Here is a 19,768-nt window from a genome sequence, read left to right on the forward strand (position 1 = left end):
CTCAGATTCTGGTTCTCTGTGATATCTCGCCCCCTAAGGTTCTGGTTCTCTCTGTGATCTCTCAGATTCTGGTTCTCTGCGTCATACCTCGCCCCCTCAGGTTCTGGTTCTCTGTGTCAGCTTTGAGCACTCCAAGGATGTGGTGTGGCTCTGGTGTTAGGCAGTACAGTTAATAAAGACGAGAGAGATCCATGGAGGAGCTCGTCAGCAGCGTATATCATGTGCACCATAGGGACAAATAGCTGTGATAATTGGGGCATGATGCTATAGACACGTTTCGGTGTGACAGGTCATATGGTGGCTTGGTGGTCAACAATGTCTTTTTTAGGTCTCGGCTAAACTTTGACCATGGACGACATCTGTGATTTGTGTTTTCCTCGTGTCTGATCTGTGTAGTGACCTCCGCACAGAGCGGTGGGACATGGTGGCCTCCTCCTGGAGACGCTGGTCCTTGGCCTTGAGGTATTGTTTCCCCCTTCTCCCAGCCTCTCACATCCAGCTGTCAGGGTGGGGGAGGTGCACGGGGACACTCACCAATCTCCGAGGAAACCATGTCCTCCTGTGAAGTGTATACTACGTCATATAGGACTGTCACTGCACACACGGCGTATATAGGGTCCTGTGTGACCTCGCCCCACACACGGCGTATACAGGGTCCTGTGTGACCTCGCCCCACACACGGCGTATACAGGGTCCTGTGTGACCTCACCCCACACACGGCGTATACAGGGTCCTGTGTGACCTCACCCCACACACGGCGTATACAGGGTCCTGTGTGACCTCGCCCCACACACGGCGTATACAGGGTCCTGTGTGACCTCACCCCACACACGGCGTATACAGGGTCCTGTGTGACCTCGCCCCACACACGGCGTATACAGGGTCCTGTGTGACCTCGCCCCACACACGGCGTATACAGGGTCCTGTGTGACCTCGCCCCACACACGGCGTATACAGGGTCCTGTGTGACCTCGCCCCACACACGGCGTATACAGGGTCCTGTGTGACCTCGCCCCACACACGGCGTATACAGGGTCCTGTGTGACCTCGCCCCACACACGGCATATACAGGGTCCTGTATGACCTCGCCCCACACACGGCGTATACAGGGTCCTGTATGACCTCGCCCCACACACGGCGTATACAGGGTCCTGTGTGACCTCACCCCACACACGGCGTATACAGGGTCCTGTGTGACCTCGCCCCACACACGGCGTATACAGGGTCGTATCTGATCTGCGACCTCACACGCGGTATATACGGGGTCGTATCTGATCTGCGACCCCACACGCGGTGTATACGGGGTCGTATCTGATCTGCAACCCCACACGCGGTGTATACGGGGTCGTATCTGATCTGCGACCCCCACACGTGGCATATACAGGGTTGTATCTGATCTGCGACCTCACACGCGGCATATACAGGGTCGTATCTGATCTGCGACCCCACACGCGGTGTATACGGGGTCGTATCTCATCTGCGACCCCACACGCTGTGTATACGGGGTCGTATCTGATCTGGGACCCCACACGCGGCGTATACGGGGTCGAATCTGATCTGCGACCCCACACGCGGTGTATACAGGGTCGTATCTGATCTGCGACCCCACACGCAGTGTATACAGGGTCGTATCTGACCTGCGACCCCACACGCGGTGTATACAGGGTTGTATTTGATCTGCGACACCACACACGGCGTATACATATGATATGTTACCTCTGGCACCCTCTTAGCTCCAGCCTTCTCCTCGTTCTGCCGTGACACTCGGTGCCGTGGCTGGCATCCTGGCCGGGCTGTCTGTTGTGTGGGCAGAGTATTAATGTGTTGGGTAATGAAATGTGATTCAGGCGTCATCCTACAAAGCGGAGTGCGGGGTGACGAGGAGACGTTGGCGGAATATTTACTGTAAATGACTGGCATCAGGCACCGGATGTGGGCTAATTCTCCATGTTGTGTCTTCCTGACAGGTGTCTCCTGGGCTCAGCGGGAGGTGACCGTCCAGCAGGGGCCCCTGTACCGCACCGTGGGCTCCCACGTTACCGTCTGGTGTAAGGTCAGTGGCTACCAGGGCCCCTCCGAGCAGAACTTCCAGTACTCCATCTACCTGCCGACCGCTCCCGACAGGGAGGTGCAGATGGTGAGCACCAAAGACACCGGCTTCTCCTACGCCATCTACAGCTCGCGGGTCAGCAGTGGGGACATCTACGTGGAGAGGCTGGCGGGCGACCACACCGTCCTCCACATCCGCCACCTGCAGGAACGCGACACCGGAGAGTACGAGTGTCACACACCCAACACCGACCCCAAGTTCTACGGCAGCTACAGCGCCAAAGTGAACCTGAGTGGTAAGAACTGGTGCCAGCGCTCAGTAATGGATGGTATGAGACTCCGCCATTCTGCCCCTGTCCGGGGCTCCGCACCCGCCTGACCGGCATACCATTAATGGCAGCTCTTTCTCCTGACGTCCGTCTATTGATTGCGGTTTCCTCCATTGTCCATTCGCTCCACACAAACACATTTCTGCTTAACTAATCATAAAACATGGAGCGGCAGACCACCAGGCAATGGTGCGGACCAGGCTCCAGGCGGGTAATCCTGGCAGAAGTAATTATGATCCATTAGTGGGGGCGGCGGGGGGCTGCGTCTGAGGATTAGTCAGGAGATATGAGCCGTGTAAGTATCTCTGCCCCGAGCTCACGCTGCAGCCCTGAATCACCATGTTGCCCCCATCACTCACATCCCATAGGCTACACATGGGGGACCCCTCGCCTCCCCCTGCCTCTGCTTTCCCAGCTGGCCCATGAATAGTTAATGGGACATTTTCTGGAACACTTCCCACCCCCCGGCAGCGGCTTTTAGAGAGAAGCTCAGGGACTCTGGTGTAAGATGTGAGACGCGGGGAGGGGTGGGGGGGTCCGGCTGGCCGACAGCTGGAGCAGATCAGACAGAAGAGACCCTCCAGCATAATGAACGGGGTGGGTGGCGGCACCAGTGCCCACACCTGTGCCCGCGACTGCCCCCCACACCTGTGCCCACTACTGCTGCTGTTATATCAGGGCACAGGAGCTGATGAAACCGAGAGAGCACCGCAGTCATTAAAGGGCCGGCGCATGCAATATTAATAACTGTATCATGGAAGCTTCTGGAATATTCTATTACTCGGCCGCCACTCCTCAGCATCTCAAGATCTCTAATTGATGTCAGTCATTGTTTATATCCAGAGGGTGTAAACCTGCCCTGACCTTGTCCTGCTCGCACCGCCGAGGGCTGGTTACAATATTGGCCTACACAATCCTCTGTGAGCACAAAGCTGTAATGCTACAATGTATCCATGCAGACAAAATGTGCCCTGCCCGGCACCATACTCTGCACCCTCGGCAGAGGCACCTTCCCTCCTCTGTGCCCACTTCCTGGCGCCACCTTCCCTCCCCTGCGCCCTCTCCTCGGCAGTGGCACCTTCCCTCCCCTGCGCCCTCTCCTCGGCAGTGGCACCTTCCCTCCCCTGCGCCCTCTCCTCGGCAGTGGCACCTTCTCTCCCCTGCGCCCTCTCCTCGGTAGCAGAACCTTCCCTCCTCTGCACCCTCTCCTCGGCAGCGGCACCTTCTCTCCCCTGCGCCCTCTCCTCTCCTCGGCAGTGGCACCTTCCCTCCCCTGCGCCCTCTCCTCGGCAGTGGCACCTTCCCTCCCCTGCGCCCTCTCCTCGGCAGTGGCACCTTCCCTCCCCTGCGCCCTCTCCTCGGCAGTGGCACCTTCCCTCCCCTGCGCCCTCTCCTCGGCAGTGGCACCTTCCCTCCCCTGCGCCCTCTCCTCGGCAGTGGCACCTTCCCTCCCCTGCGCCCTCTCCTCAGCAGTGGCACCTTCCCTCCCCTGCGCCCTCTCCTCGGTAGCAGCACCTTCCCTCCTCTGCACCCTCGGCAGCGGCACCTTCCCTTTCGTGCGCCCTCTCCTCGGTAGCAGCACCTTCCCTCCTCTGCACACTCTCCTCGGCAGCGGCACCTTCCCTTTCGTGCGCCCTCTCCTCGGCAGCGGCACCTTCCCTTTCGTGCGCCCTCTCCTCGGCAGCGGCACCTTCCCTTTCGTGCGCCCTCTCCTCGGCAGCGGCACCTTCCCTTTCGTGCGCCCTCTCCTCGGCAGCGGCACCTTCCCTTTCGTGCGCCCTCTCCTCGGCAGCGGCACCTTCCCTTTCGTGCGCCCTCTCCTCGGCAGCGGCACCTTCCCTTTCGTGCGCCCTCTCCTCGGCAGCGGCACCTTCCCTTTCTTTTTTTTTTCCAATTTAAGATTTTATTAAGTTTCAAAGGAATTACAAAATTAAAACAGACATCCATATTGTACCAAATGCTACAAATCAGAAATCCCAAGTCACTGCTATACCATGCCTTCGCAGGCTTCGTGATATTCTATGGATAGTAGAAATAATACCTGGGTAAACATTTAAAACCTTAGATGAAAATGTAACAAGACGAAGAGATTAAGTTGAGAGATAGTCACAGAATCCAAAGAAGGAGAGGTAAGTCAGAGGAAAGCGGGGAGAGATAGAAAGCAGGGTGGGGCGACCGGGGCTGATACCTCGTCTATGGAGCTAAAATTTGTCGAGAGGATGGAGTGTACTGTCTAAAAGAGAAAAAGCCAGGGTGCCCCCAATCCGGAGATTAAATTAGTTCAGGAAATTTCACACTGGACAGGAAAGACTCCCACTGGAACCACTTAGTGGCTGTCTCCACTGATTGCCCTCGTGATTGGGCCATCACCATCTCCATGCGATGGATCACATTTACCTCTGTTACCCACTCATCAAATGTCGGGGGGGTAGAGTCTTTCCATCGCCGTGGGACCACTGTCTTGGCGGCCTGAAGAAGGTGACCCAAGATAGATTTTTTAAAAACCTTTTCCGGTACGTTAAAGATATACAGTAAAGCTGCCTCCGGGCGGCTGGGTACTACGATCCCTGTAACCTCTTTTATGGCTACCAATACTTTGTTCCAAAAGATCGACAAGCCCGGGCAGTGCCACCAGATGTGAGACATGGTGCCTCCTGAGGCCCCGCAACGCCAGCACGTGTCCGGTATTTCGGGGCACCACGCATGAAGAGACGCCGGTACCCTGTACCACCTGGAAAGTATTTTATAGCTGGTTTCTTGCATCCTAGTGGCAACTACCGACCTGTGGGTCAAGCGGAAACAACGCTCCCATAGCTTCCTGGGAATCGTTTGGTTGAGTTCCAACTCCCAAGCTCTACAAAAGCGAGGAAGCGACCCCTCTGCTGCACTAGTCATAAGCTTATACACCCTTGATATTGCATGACGCGTGTCGGAAGGCCCAGTGCAAAGGTTTTCAAAAGGAGTTTGGGGTAGGGAAAGAGCCCTGGTAGAGTCCTGAGAGGTTAGGAAATGCTTGAGTTGAACATACTCAAAGTTAAATCGCATTTTGAAATTCCGGCCCTCCACTATCTCCAGGAGTGGGATGAGAGACCCGCCCGGAGCCACCCGATTTAATCTTAAAGGAGTCAGTTTCGTGCTTCCCAGAAAATTATTAGATGACGCTCCCGGTAAAAACCCCGGGTTATCGGTTAGTGGCATAAGGGGCCCCCCCGGCTGAATCATGAGATTGCGTGATGACACAGAGTGGACCGTTTTCAATGTTTGTTTAGTACTATAAGACATCTCAATCTTATGTCTGGTGAGGAGCGGCCAGGTCCAGGGTAGGGTCGGTAACGATAAGGGGCACATATCCTGTGCCATGCAGACCCAAAGCTTAGAACCAGTATTATGTAAAAGGTCCAGGATCCTGGCATAAGCGGCTGCTAAGTAGTACCGCCTACAGTCAGGTAGTCCTGTCCCTCCCGCATTCTTGGTCCTAGTCAGAACGCTACTCCCTATACGGGCACGCCTTCCGGACCAAACAAATTGATTGAATATGCGCTGCATCTTGGCCCAATAGGATGCTGGAACATAAACCGGAGCTGTCTGTATCAAGTACAGCAATCTCGGCAGCGCCGTCATCCTGAGTGCGCTGATCCTGCCGAACCATGAAAGAGTGCCTCTGTGCCACCGGGCTAAATCACTCTCGAGTCGTGACAGGAAACTTTGGTAGTTTAATTGAAAGAGCTTGGACAAGTCAGATGGGATCTTGATGCCCAAGTACCCAATACTACCATGGGGTGGCCATCTAAAGGGAAAGTTTGGTTTTATAACATTCACAGTTGTTTGGGGTAGAGAAATATTTAAGGCTTCTGATTTATCAAAATTGATTTTAAAATTGGACCATTTGCTAAAGCGGTTCAGCTCCACCATTAAGGATGGGAGAGAGGTGATGGGGTTACATAGATAAATAAGGAGATCATCAGCAAAGGCAGCACATTTATGCTCCCGGTTGGCGATTTTAATTCCCTTTATGTCCGGATTGGCCCGGATGGCCGACAACAAGTGTTCCATGACTAAAACATACAATAAAGGTGACAAGGGGCATCCCTGTCGAGTCCCGTTACGAATGGAAAAGGGTTTCGATAGAGTGCCATTGATCTTAAGGTGAGCAGTCGGGGCATGGTATAAAGCCATAATTTTGGATGAGAAAACCGGTCCCAAGCCTATGTGGTCCAAGGTCTGTGCAATTGACTGCCAGGAGACTCTATCGAAAGCCTTTTCAGCGTCCAAAGAAAGCAACATCATCGGCAGTTGTTTAGTATGTGCGTGTTGAATTAAATCCAAGGTTTTTATGGTGTTGTCCCTTGCCTCTCTACCCGGGACAAACCCGACCTGGTCCAAATGGATCAGGTCAGAAAGCAAAGGACCAAGTCTATTTGCCAAAAGCTTGGCATAAAGTTTTAAATCTACATTAAGAAGTGATATTGGTCTAAAACTACCACACACCATGGGGTCCTTTCCAGCCTTACTGAGTAATGAGATGTGTGCTGTGGTGGAATGGGGTGGAAAGTGGACAGAGTCCGAAATCGAATTAAAGGAAAGGAGCATTAGGGGTGCTAACTGATCCGAAAAGGATTTATAAAATTTGGCGGGGAATCCGTCGGGGCCAGGGCTCTTGCTTCCAGGTGTGTCGCGAATCACTGCCAGCAAGTCCTCCAGTGTAAATGGGCTTTCCAAGTTGTCAATTATAGAGCTATCGAGACGTCCAAAAGGTGAGGGCACTAGAGGGCCCTCATCACTCGACCTGGGGGGTTCAACCGGTAAATTATATAACTTGGAATAATAGTCGTGAAAAGTATTCGAGATTTCTGGGGTGGCATAAAGTATTTCATCGCGTGGGTTCTTGATGCAAGGTATGAGGGTATGAGCTCTTTCTTCTCTCAGCGCGTTGGCCAACAATCTGCCGGGTTTATCCCCAAACTCGTAAAACCTCCCCCTTCCCACCTGTATTAGACGCTGGTATGAGGAATCGAGCAGTTTTTTAACCTGGAACCTAGCTTGTAAAAGGGCTTGTAGATTTGTGGCCGATAAGGCTTGCTTGTGGATGAGCTCCAGTTCAGAGACCTTCTGGAGAGCTTTTACTATGCTTTGGGCCTTTTCTTTCTTGATTCGGGACCCGTGTTTAATAAAAATACCTCGTAGGACACATTTCAGTGCTTCCCACTTATATGTGGGGGCTGTGTCATCTACTGAGTGGTCCTCCATGAACCTAGTAATAGAGGTCTGAATGTCAGTGACACAAAGCTCATCCAGTAGCAACGACTCATTCAGCCGCCACGACCCCCTAGGAGCCGAAAGAGAGGGGATCTCTATTGTGCAATACACCGGCGCGTGGTCTGACCACAATATATTATCCATTCCCGTATGTTGGATCCATGGGAGAGCGCTATGTTGAATTAATATGTAGTCAAGACGACTATAAGAGTCCTGAGTGTGTGAATAAAAACTATAGTCTCTGTCCGAGGGATGCTGTATTCTCCAAGCATCAAACAATTGAATGCGCAGTAGAGCTTTTTTGATCCGTTTAATGGTGGTGTATGCAATACTAGATTTTCCTTTGGAATTATCTAATGTGGGGTCGAGGGAAACATTTAGGTCGCCACATAAAATCACCGTGCCCTGCAGCAAGGGGATCGCGACGTCAATCAGACGGGAAACAAAGCTGTCCTGTTTTTGATTTGGGGCGTAAGCATTAATTATTGTGAAAATGTGGGTTCCCACCCTCAGTGAGAGTATAATATATCTTCCAAGACTATCTGTCGTGCACTTTAAGATTTGATGTGGGAGGGATTTATGGATGGCTATTGCCACGCCTTTAGAACGGGAGTCCGGGTTGTCTGAGGAAACCCCATGTCTGGTAATACTTATTTTTAAGAATAGGGGCATGTCCTTGTTTGAAGTGTGTCTCCTGGAGGCACGCTATGCTCACCTTCCGTTTATGAAGATGATACAGTATCTGTGTCCTTTTCTCCGGAACATTGAGGCCCCTGGCATTGAAAGAAGCAATGGTTAGATCCGCCATCTATAAAAGAGTAGTACATTAGAGATATATAAGAGAGGGTAACGAACCCTATCAGCCCGGCCGCTGAGAATAGAAAGAAGGGAAGACTGGAGGTAGGTAGGATATAGTGGGGAGAAGAGGAAAAGAGCAACGAAAACAGGGAGAACAGCAGGCAAAAAAAAACCTTGCACAGTAAACTAAATCCGAACAATTGTTCCTAGGGAACATATCCGCCTGATCTAGGCAGGACAGAGGATCCCGGCCTATTTGGGGAAAAAGGATGTCAGACATAACCAAGCCGAGCTCCGTGCATGCAAGAAAAACATTAAAGATAACCACAGGAACCGGCAACAATATCAAATGTTCATGTAGTACGGGCGATGAATAAACTTAAAGGCAGCATACATTCCGCCACTGAGCACATCTATATTGGTCACCGAGGACGACCCGTCCCCCGACCCCGCCTTTCTCTCGGGGGCAGCCCCCTGCCGGACACATGAGGTGTAGACCGTCCAGAAGAGGCCTGCCGTCCCCTAGGTACCCACTGCTGGAGTAGGGTAATCGGCCAGGTTGCAATAGTGATTGTAGGTAAATTCAGGCTCTTAGTAAAGGCCGGGAGGTCTTCTGGGGATCGCAAGACCATCCATCGGGAGTCCTTCCGCACCGACAGGGAGAATGGAAATCCCCATCGAAACGGTAGACCCCTCTCCTTCAAGGCATCAAGGAGGGGCTTAAGGGTCGCACGTTGGGCCAGGGTGTGGCGTGAGAGATCCGGCATTATGCGTATGGTAGAGCCATTAAACGACAAGTTTTGTTTCCCCCTGGCTGCTTGTAGGATGGCCTCTTTTACAGCGAAAAAATGCACTCTGCACACGATATCCCTCGGGCGGGGGTCCTCTGGATCCGGGGGACGTAGGGCTCTATGGGCTCTATCGAGCTCGAGAGGGGCCCCTGGTGGCCTCTTTAGCAGATTGTTGAAGATAGAACGGAGAGCATTAGGTATATCAGGAGCGGCAATAGATTCCGGGATACCTCTAATACGTAAATTGTTCCTTCTATTTCTATTCTCTAAGTCGTCTACATGTTGTTGAAGGGCAAATAGTTGCTTGGATTGGTTTTCTACAGTCTCTTGAATAGATTGAATAGACGTCTGAGAATTCAATTGTTTCTCTGTCAGGGAATCGACTCTGTGAGTAAGTGAGGAGAGATCTTGCCGTAGTTGGATAAACTCTTGTTTACATTCCGCCACCACTTGATTAGCCAGTGCTGCAATGTCGTTCTTGGTGGGGATCGCTTGCAACAGTGACCGTAGGTCTGCCAGGGAGGCCGGGCGATCCTCGCCCATCGAGGTGACAGCGTGAGACGTATTGGGGTATGAATAGAAAGAGTCCTGTATAGCTGGACCGTATATTAGTGTTTGCGTTTGCGTGCTTTGGGGGTTTTTCATATCGTCCCATATTAGTGGCATGGACATATGGCGCATTGGGGGTGTTCCCACTGCTCTTGGCCCTCCATCTCTGGGAATCAAGATGCCCTTTTCTCTGTCCGAGACTGTCGGGCTCTCACCCCAGGAAGAGCCAGTGGACCATCGATCTGGAGAGGGAGGGGTTGCTTCCCTCTGAGGTGTCCCCCAGGATTTGTTGGCTGCTACCCAGGATTCAGATGGCTCCCCTGCATTTCCAGCTTCCCCTGCAGGTCTTTTAACCCCTGGTGCATACGCCTGGCTGGTTACTTCACCTCCCTCTCTGGCCGGAGTCCCGCTCCCCAGGCCCTCCTGCGGTCCCCGTACCTGTGTCCTTTCTCCCAGCAGACCTTCTGGGCAAATCGCTGCTCCCTCCTTTCCTCTGGCTGCCGGGCCATTGTATGCAGACAGGGGCAGTAGTGCCTGCAGCGCGGCTTCCCCGTGCAGCGCCTGCTTCTCCCGTGCCCGGGCCTGCCACGGTGATGCTTCTTCTGGGCCCAGGCACACGTGCACTCCGTGCACGCACGCCGCCTTACTCTCCGCTCCCCTGATGCCGGCCGCCGGTGAGTCATCCGGATTACCCGGCTCCAGCAGAGATGTCGCGGGACGTGAGGCAGGTAGGACGCCTGCTGCGGCCGGCCCATCTTCCTTTCCCAGTCTGCTGGATGGCGTCTCCGTGGTGCGGCCGCCATCTTGGAATGGCGCCGCAGATGATGCCGCTTCCTCCACCACAGGGGGTCCACTGATTCCCGCCGTCCCCGGGTGTGCTTTGGGGGGTCCGTCCTCGTCATGTGAGGACCCTGCCGCCTCACCCCTTCTCTGAGTCTTCGGGCCCATCGCCCCAGCGGACACCGGTACAGGGGCCCCTTCAGGCTGTAGTTCTCTCCCAGGCTGAGAGGCAGTCCCAGGCTCCCGGGAACGGGTGAGGTACACCCCAATCGTGCCCTGAGATGCAGAAAGTTGCCCTGATGTGTTGGGCTTGTTTTTCTTGGTGGATTTGCCCATTATATATATAGTAAACCGGCCCTTTGGAAGGATATTTAGAGGAGCTCAAACAAGCAGCTTCCTCACTCGGCCATGTCCAGCTCCGCCCCCCGGCACCTTCCCTTTCGTGCGCCCTCTCCTCGGCAGCGGCACCTTCCCTTTCGTGCGCCCTCTCCTCGGCAGCGGCACCTTCCCTTTCGTGCGCCCTCTCCTCGGCAGCGGCACCTTCCCTTTCGTGCGCCCTCTCCTCGGCAGCGGCACCTTCCCTTCCCTTTCGTGCGCCCTCTCCTCGGCAGCGGCACCTTCCCTTCCCTTTCGTGCGCCCTCTCCTCGGCAGCGGCACCTTCCCTTCCCTTTCGTGCGCCCTCTCCTCGGCAGCGGCACCTTCCCTTCCCTTTCGTGCGCCCTCTCCTCGGCAGCGGCACCTTCCCTTCCCTTCCGTGCGCCCTCTCCTCGGCAGCGGCACCTTCCCTTCCCTTCCGTGCGCCCTCTCCTCGGCAGCGGCACCTTCCCTTCCCTTCCGTGCGCCCTCTCCTCGGCAGCGGCACCTTTCCTCCTCTGAACCCTCTCCTTAGCAGTGTTAACTTCCCTCTCCTTGGCAGCGGCACCATGCGCCCTCTCTCTGCTGGTTGCACCTTCCCTCCCCAGCAGTACCTTCTCTCTCTTCGGCGGTGGCACCTTCCCTACCCTGCGCCCTTTCACCGGCGGCACCTTCCCTACCCTAAGCACTCTCCCCGGCAACGGCACCTTCCTCCTCTTCGTCGTTTTCCTGGTGGCACTTTACTATCCCTGCGCCCTCTCCTTGGCAGCGGCACCTTCCCTCCTATGCGTCCTTTTCCTGGTTGCACCTTCCCTCCCCTGCGCCTTCTCACCGGTGGTGGCACCTTCCCTCCCCTGCACCCTCTCCTTGGTGGCAGCACCTTCCCTCCTCTGTCCTTTTCCTGGTGGGACCTTCTCTCCTCTAGGCCCTCTCTTTGGTGGCGGCACCTTCTTTCCTCTGCATTCTTTTCCTTGTGGCACCATCCCTCTTCTGTGCCCTCTCCCCAGCAGCAGCACCTTCCCTCCCCTGCGCCCTCTCCTCGGCGGCAGCACCTTCCCTTCCCTGCGCCCACTCCTCGGCGGCAGCACCTTCCCTCCTCTGTCCTTTTCCTGGTGGGACCTTCTCTCCTCTAGGCCCTCTCTTTGGTGGTGGCACCTTCTTTCCTCTGCATTCTTTTCCTTGTGGCACCATCCCTCTTCTGTGCCCTCTCCCCAGCAGCAGCACCTTCCCTCCCCTGCGCCCACTCCTCGGCGGCAGCACCTTCCCTCCCCTGCGCCCACTCCTCGGCGGCAGCACCTTCCCTCCCCTGCGCCCTCTCCTCGGCGGCAGCACCTTCCCTCCCCTGCGCCCTCTCCTCGGCGGCAGCACCTTCCCTCCCCTGCGCCCTCTCCTCGGCGGCAGCACCTTCCCTCCCCTGCGCCCTCTCCTCGGCGGCAGCACCTTCCCTCCCCTGCGCCCTCTCCTCGGCGGCAGCACCTTCCCTCCCCTGCGCCCTCTCCTCGGCGGCAGCACCTTCCCTCCCCTGCGCCCTCTCCTCGGCGGCAGCACCTTCCCTCCCCTGCGCCCTCTCCTCGGCGGCAGCACCTTCCCTCCCCTGCGCCCTCTCCTCGGCGGCAGCACCTTCCCTCCCCTGCGCCCTCTCCTCGGCGGCAGCACCTTCCCTCCCCTGCGCCCTCTCCTCGGCGGCAGCACCTTCACTCCCTTGAGCCCTCTCCCCGGTGGCGGCGCCTTGCCGCTGTATTTTCTCCCTGACACCTTTGCGCCTGTATTTGTGGCTCCCTCCAGCAGGTACTTTAGCTTCTACATGCCAGGAGAGAAGAAGCATCCTTGTCTCCCTGGTGCTTGTGTGCTCCGGCAGCTTACAGGTTAATTCATTTTCCCAACCTTGACTTTATTAAATGAAGATAGATCTGTGAGGCTGGAACATGAGATTACGTCCTCTTATCCTCAGCTGCGTCCCCCGCCAGAGTCCGGGCCTCAGATTTCATCAGTTCCCAAAGACCTAAAGCTGCTCAGACACCATTAATAAGATGTTCCTGACAACCCCCATACACAATCCACAGTCTATAGATGTTCCTGAGAACCCCCATACACGATCCACAGTCCATAGATGTTCCTGAGAACCCCCATACACGATCCACAGTCCATAGATGTTCCTGAGAACCCCCATACACGATCCACAGTCCATAGATGTTCCTGAGAACCCCCATACACGATCCACAGTCCATAGATGTTCCTGAGAACCCCCATACACGATCCACAGTCCAAAGATGTTCCTGAGAACCCCCATACACGATCCACAGTCTATAGATGTTCCTGAGAACCCCCATACACAATCCACAGTCCATAGATGTTCCTGAGAACCCCCATACACGATCCACAGTCCATAGATGTTCCTGAGAACCCCCATACACGATCCACAGTCCATAGATGTTCCTGAGAACCCCCATACACGATCCACAGTCCATAGATGTTCCTGAGAACCCCCATACACGATCCACAGTCCATAGATGTTCCTGAGAACCCCCACACGATCCACAGTCCATAGATGTTCCTGAGAACCCCCATACACGATCCACAGTCCATAGATGTTTCTGAGAACCCCCATACACGATCCACAGTCCATAGATGTTCCTGAGAACCCCCATACACGATCCACAGTCCATAGATGTTCCTGAGAACCCCCATACACGATCCACAGTCCATAGATGTTCCTGAGAACCCCCATACACGATCCACAGTCCATAGATGTTCCTGACAACCCCCATACACGATCCACAGTCCATAGATGTTCCTGAGAACCCCCATACACGATCCACAGTCCATAGATGTTCCTGACAACCCCCATACACGATCCACAGTCCATAGATGTTCGTGGACATGTCTACATGTGTTCTCAATAGGGAGATGGAAAAGAGCTTATGCAAGATACCATGTGTTCTTCTCCTCCTCCGGACCCCTTGTTGTCGTCCGCATATTTATCCTTTAGGATCCCCCGTTATCCTCCTTTTTCCTACAGACTCTCATTATCCTTCTATTTTTCCTCCAGACCCCCTCATTGTCTTCCTTCTTCTCTGGACCCCTCATTTATCCTACTTTTCCTCTCGACTCCTCATTGTCCTGCTATTTTTCCTCCTTCATCTCCTCTGGCCCCCTCTCTATCTTCCTTTTCTTTCGGACCTCATGTTGTCTTCGTTCTCCTTCTCTTCCAGACCCTTCGTTATCCTCCTTTTTCTCTGGACCCCTCGTTGTCCTCCTATTTTTCTTCCTGACCTTCCTACTCCTCCTTCTCCTCCGGACCCCTCGTTGTCATCTTCCTCCTTTTTCTCACAACACCTCATTGTCTTCCTTCTCCTTTTTCCTCCGGACTCCTTGTTGTCTTTCTCCTTGGAACCACTCATTGTCTTCCTCCTCCTCCAGATCATTGTCCCTCCTTCTATTTTTTCCTCCGGTCCCCTCATTCTCTTCCTCATTCTTTTCCGGAACCCTCGCTGTCCTCCTCCTTTTACTTCTCCTCTGGACCCCTCGCTGTCCTCCTAATTCTACTTCTCCTCTGGACCCCTCGCTGTCCTCCTCCCTTCTCTTCCAGACCCCTCGCTTTCCTCCTCCTTCTCCTCCTAGACCCCTTGCTGTCCTCCTCCTTCTCCTCTGGACCCCTCGCTGTCCTCCTTCTCCTCCGGTTCCCTCGCTGTCCTCCTTCTTCTTCTCCTCCGGATCCCTCGCTCCCTCCTCCTTCTTCTCTCCTCTGGACCCCTCGCTCCCCTCCTCCTTCTTCTCCTCTGGACCCCTCGCTCCCCTCCTCCTTCTTCTCCTCTGGACCCCTCGGCTCCCCTCCTCCTTCTTCTCCTCTGGACCCCTCGCTCCCTCCTCCTCTTCCTCTGGACCCCTCGCTCCCCTCCTCCTTCTTCTCCTCTGGACCCCTCGCTCCCCCTCCTCCTTCTTCTCCTCTGGACCCCTCGCTCCCCTCCTCTCTTCTTCTCCTCTGGACCCCTCGCTCCCCTCCTCCTTCTTCTCCTCTGGACCCCTCGCTCCCTCCTCTCCTTCTTCTCCTCTGGACCCTCTCGCTCCCCTCCTCCCTTCTTCTCCTCTGGACCCCTCGCTCCCCTCCTCCTTCTTCTCCTCTGGACCCCCTCGCTCCCCTCCTCCTTCTTCTCCTCTGGAGCCCCTCGCTCCCCTCCTCCTTCTTCTCCTCTGGACCCCTCGCTCCCCTCCTCCTTCCTTCTCTCTGGACCCCCGCTCTCCTCTTCCTTCCTTCCTTCCTTCCTTCTCCTCTGGACCCCTCGCTCTCCTCTTCCTTCCTTCTCCTCTGGACCCCTCGCTCTCCTCTTCCTTCCTTCTCCTCTGGACCCCTCGCTCTCCTCTTCCTTCCTTCTCCTCTGGACCCTCGCTCTCCTCTTCTTCCTTCTCTGGACCCCTCGCTCTCCTCTTCCTTCCTTCTCCTCTGGACCCCTCGCTCTCCTCTTCTTCCTTCTCTCTGGACCCCTCGCTCTCCTCTTCCTTCCTTCTCCTCTGGACCCCTCGCTCTCCTCTCCTTCTTCTCCTCTGGACCCCTCGCTCTCCTCTTCCTTCCTGCTCCTCTGGACCCTCGCGCTCTCTCTTCCTTCCTTCTCCTCTTGGACCCCTCGCTCTCCTCTTCCTTCCTTCTCCTCTGGACCCCTTCGCTCTCCTCTTCCTTCTTCTCCTCTGGACCCCTCGCTCTCCTCTTCCTTCCTTCTCCTCTGGACCCCTCGCTCTCCTCTTCCTTCTTCCTCTGACCCTCGCTCTCTCTCTTCCTTCCTTCGTCCTCTGGACCCCTCGCTCTCCTCTTCCTTCCTTCTCCTCTGGACCCCTCGCTCTCCTCTTCCTTCCTTCTCTCTGGACCCCTCGCTCTCCTCTTCCTTCCTTCTCCTCTGGACCCCTCGCTCTCCTCTTCTTCCTTCTCCTCTGGACCCCTCGCTCTCCTCTTCCTTCCTTCTCCTCTGGACCCCTCGCGTCTCCTCTTCCTTCCTTCTCCTCTGGACCCCCTCGCTCTCCTCTTCCTTCCTTCTCCTCTGGACCCCTCGCTCTCCTCTTCCTTCCTTCTCCTCTGGACCCCTCGCTCTCGCTCTTCCTTCCTTCTCCTCTGGACCCCTCGCTCTCCTCTTCCTTTCTTCTCCTCTGGACCCCCTTCGCTCTCCTCTTCCTTCCTTCTCCTCTGGACCCCTCGCTCTCCTCTTCCTTCCTTCTCCTCTGGACCCCCTCGCTCTCCTCTTCCTTCCTTCTCCTCGGACCCCTCGCTCTCCTCCTACTTTGGACTCCTCTTGAACACCTCGCTGTGCTTTTTTTATTATGGGGAGAGTGATCCATTGGACGAGACAATCTTGTGGGTCAGTTTTGGGGGTGGTACTGGTGGCACCCATTATTTATGCACATGTCTGGCTCCTCTCTGACCTCGACCCCTGCTGTCCGCAGTGATTCCTGACACGCTGCTCGTCTCGTCCTCGGCTCAGACCCTCCAGAAGGTGGAGGGCGGCTCTCTGCAGCTCTCATGCGAGGTGTCGCACAACACGGTCCAGCACACCCAACCATCTTTCGGTGTCCCTGTGTTCCGGAAAACCAGCGAGCAAACGGAAGAGGTCATCTCTCTGAGCAGAGACTTCGCCCCTGCACCCCGGCTCGTCCTTCACTCAGCGCTTCTCGGTGGGGGACGTGCGGCTGGATAAAGTGGGGAAACAGCACCTTCCGCCTCACTGTGCACAACCTGCAGCCCTCAGACCAGGGCGAGTTCTACTGCCAAGGAGCCGAGTGGATAGAGGACCCCGACGGATCCTGGTATGGCCATGACACGCAAGCGCTCCGAGGGGGCAGAGGTCACATCGTCCTGGCAACAGGTAAAAGTAACAAAACCCCGCCCTGCACATAGGACCAATCGTAATAATGCACTGCTCGTAATAACTGGGGGCGGGGCCGACAACTCCTAACACCTGTATACAGGCTGGTTGTCAGGGGTGTGGTCTTATGACGTGATTAGACATAGTGATGTCATCACCAGGGAGCGGGGCTGTATATAAGGGATGTGGTCTCAGGTCTGATAATGTAACTAGATCAGTGATGTCATCACCGAGGGGGCGGGGATGACACCTCACACTATATACAGGCGGGTTGTCAGCAGTAATAGATGAGGGGCAGGGCTGACGCCTCACAGTATATACAGGCGGGTTGTCAGCAGTAATAGATGAGGGGCAGGGCTGACACCTCACACTATATACAGGCAGGTTGTCAGCAGTAATAGATGAGGGGCAGGGCTGACACCTCACAGTATATACAGGCAGGTTGTCAGCAGTAATAGAGGAGGGGCGGGGCTGACACCTCACACTATATACAGGCGGGTTGTCAGCAGTAATAGATGAGGGGCAGGGCTGACGCCTCACAGTATATACAGGCGGGGTTGTCAGCAGTAATAGATGAGGGGCAGGGCTGACGCCTCACAGTATATACAGGCAGGTTGTCAGCAGTAATAGATGAGGGGCGGCGGCTGACACCTCACAGTATATACAGGCAGGTTGTCAGCAGTAATAGATGAGGGGCAGGGCTGACGCCTCACAGTATATACAGGCGGGTTGTCAGCAGTAATAGATGAGGGGCGGGGCTGACACCTCACAGTATATACAGGCAGGTTGTCAGCAGTAATAGATGAGGGGCGGGGCTGACACCTCACACTATATACAGGCGGGTTGTCAGCAGTAATAGAGGAGGGGCGGGGCTGACACCTCACACTATATACAGGCGGGTTGTCAGCAGTAATAGATGAGGGGCGGGGCTGACACCTCACAGTATATATACAGGCGGGTTGTCAGTAGTAGTAGAGGAGGGGCGGGGCTGACACCTCACACTATATACAGGCGGGTTGTCAGAAGTGATAGATGAGGGGCGGGGCTGACACCTCACACTATATACAGGCGGGTTGTCAGCAGTAATAGATGAGGGGCAGGGCTGACACCTCACAGTATATATACAGGCGGGTTGTCAGTAGTAGTAGAGGAGGGGCGGGGCTGACACCTCACACTATATACAGGCGGGTTGTCAGAAGTGATAGATGAGGGGCAGGGCTGACACCTCACACTATATACAGGCAGGTTGTCAGCAGTAATAGATGAGGGGCGGGGCTGACACCTCACAGTAGATACAGGCAGGTTGTCAGCAGTAATAGATGAGGAGCGGGGCTGACGGGCTGACACCTCACACTATATACACGCGGGTTGTCAGCAGTAATAGAGGAGGGGCGGGGCTGACACCTCACACTATACAGGCAGGTTGTCAGCAGTAATAGATGAGGGGCGGGGCTGACACCTCACACTATATACAGGCGGGTTGTCAGCAGTAATAGAGGAGGGGCGGGGCTGACACCTCACACTATACAGGCGGGTTGTCAGCAGTAATAGATGAGGGGTGGGGCTGACACCTCACACTATATACAGGCAGGTTGTCAGCAGTAATAGATGAGGGGTGGGACTGACACCTCACACTATATACAGGTGGGTTGTCAGCAGTAATAGATGAGGGGCGGGGCTGACACCTCACACTATATACAGGTGGGTTGTCAGCAGTAATAGATGAGGGGTGGGGCTGACACCTCACACTATATACAGGCAGGTTGTCAGCAGTAATAGATGAGGGGTGGGACTGACACCTCTTACACATGTATACAGGCGGGTTGTCAGCAGTAATAGATGAGGGGCGGGGCTGACACCTCACTATATACAGGTGGGTAGTCAGCAGTAATAGATGAGGGGCGGGGCTGACGCCTCACACTATATACAGGCTGGTTGTCAGCAGTAATAGATGAGGGGCAGGGCTGACGCCTCACACTATATACAGGCGGGTTGTCAGCAGTAATAGATGAGGGGCGGGGCTGACACCTCACACTATATACAGGAGGGTTGTCAGCAGTAATAGATGAGGGGCGGGGCTGACACCTCACACTATATATACAGGTGGGTTGTCAGCAGTAATAGATGAGGGGCGGGGCTGACACCTCACACTATATACGGGCAGGTTGTCAGCAGTAGTAGAGGAGGGGCGGGGCTGACACCTCACACTATATACAGGCGGGTTGTCAGCAGTAATAGATGAGGGGCAGGGCTGACACCTCACACTATATACAGGCGGGTTGTCAGCAGTAATAGATGAGGGGCGGGGCTGACACCTCACACTATATACAGGCGGGTTGTCAGCAGTAATAGATGAGGGGCGGGGCTGACACCTCACACTATACAGGCAGGTTGTCAGCAGTAATAGATGAGGGGTGGGGCTGACACCTCACACTATATACGGGCAGGTTGTCAGCAGTAATAGATGAGGGGCAGGGCTGACACCTCACACTATATACGGGCAGGTTGTCAGCAGTAATAGATGAGGGGCAGGGCTGACACCTCACACTATATACAGGCGGGTTGTCAGCAGTAATAGATGAGGGGCGGGGCTGACACCTCACACTATACAGGCAGGTTGTCAGCAGTAATAGATGAGGGGTGGGGCTGACACCTCACACTATATACGGGCAGGTTGTCAGCAGTAATAGATGAGGGGCAGGGCTGACACCTCACACTATATACAGGCGGGTTGTCAGCAGTAATAGATGAGGGGTGGGGCTGACACCTCACACTATATACGGGCAGGTTGTCAGCAGTAATAGATGAGGGGCAGGGCTGACACCTCACACTATACAGGCAGGTTGTCAGCAGTAATAGATGAGGGGTGGGGCTGACACCTCACACTATATACAGGCGGGTTGTCAGCAGTAATAGATGAGGGGCAGGGCTGACACCTCACACTATACAGGCAGGTTGTCAGCAGTAATAGATGAGGGGTGGGGCTGACACCTCACACTATATACGGGCAGG

The 19,768-nt window shown here is 55.0% G+C and overlaps 1 protein-coding gene across 1 annotated transcript in view; it reads left to right on the top strand.

The window, feature by feature from the left end:
* Positions 1 to 19,768, top strand: part of LOC142290816 (immunoglobulin superfamily member 3-like) — a 48,585-nt gene that overhangs the window by 13,394 nt on the left and 15,423 nt on the right. Inside the window, 4 exon segments of the mRNA XM_075334833.1 lie at positions 1,968 to 2,345; positions 16,338 to 16,528; positions 16,530 to 16,592; positions 16,594 to 16,756. Coding sequence (XP_075190948.1) covers positions 1,968 to 2,345; positions 16,338 to 16,528; positions 16,530 to 16,592; positions 16,594 to 16,756 — 795 coding nt within the window.

The sequence above is a fragment of the Anomaloglossus baeobatrachus genome, chromosome 2 (assembly GCF_048569485.1).
Source record: "Anomaloglossus baeobatrachus isolate aAnoBae1 chromosome 2, aAnoBae1.hap1, whole genome shotgun sequence".
Taxonomy (NCBI): Eukaryota; Metazoa; Chordata; class Amphibia; order Anura; family Aromobatidae; genus Anomaloglossus; species Anomaloglossus baeobatrachus.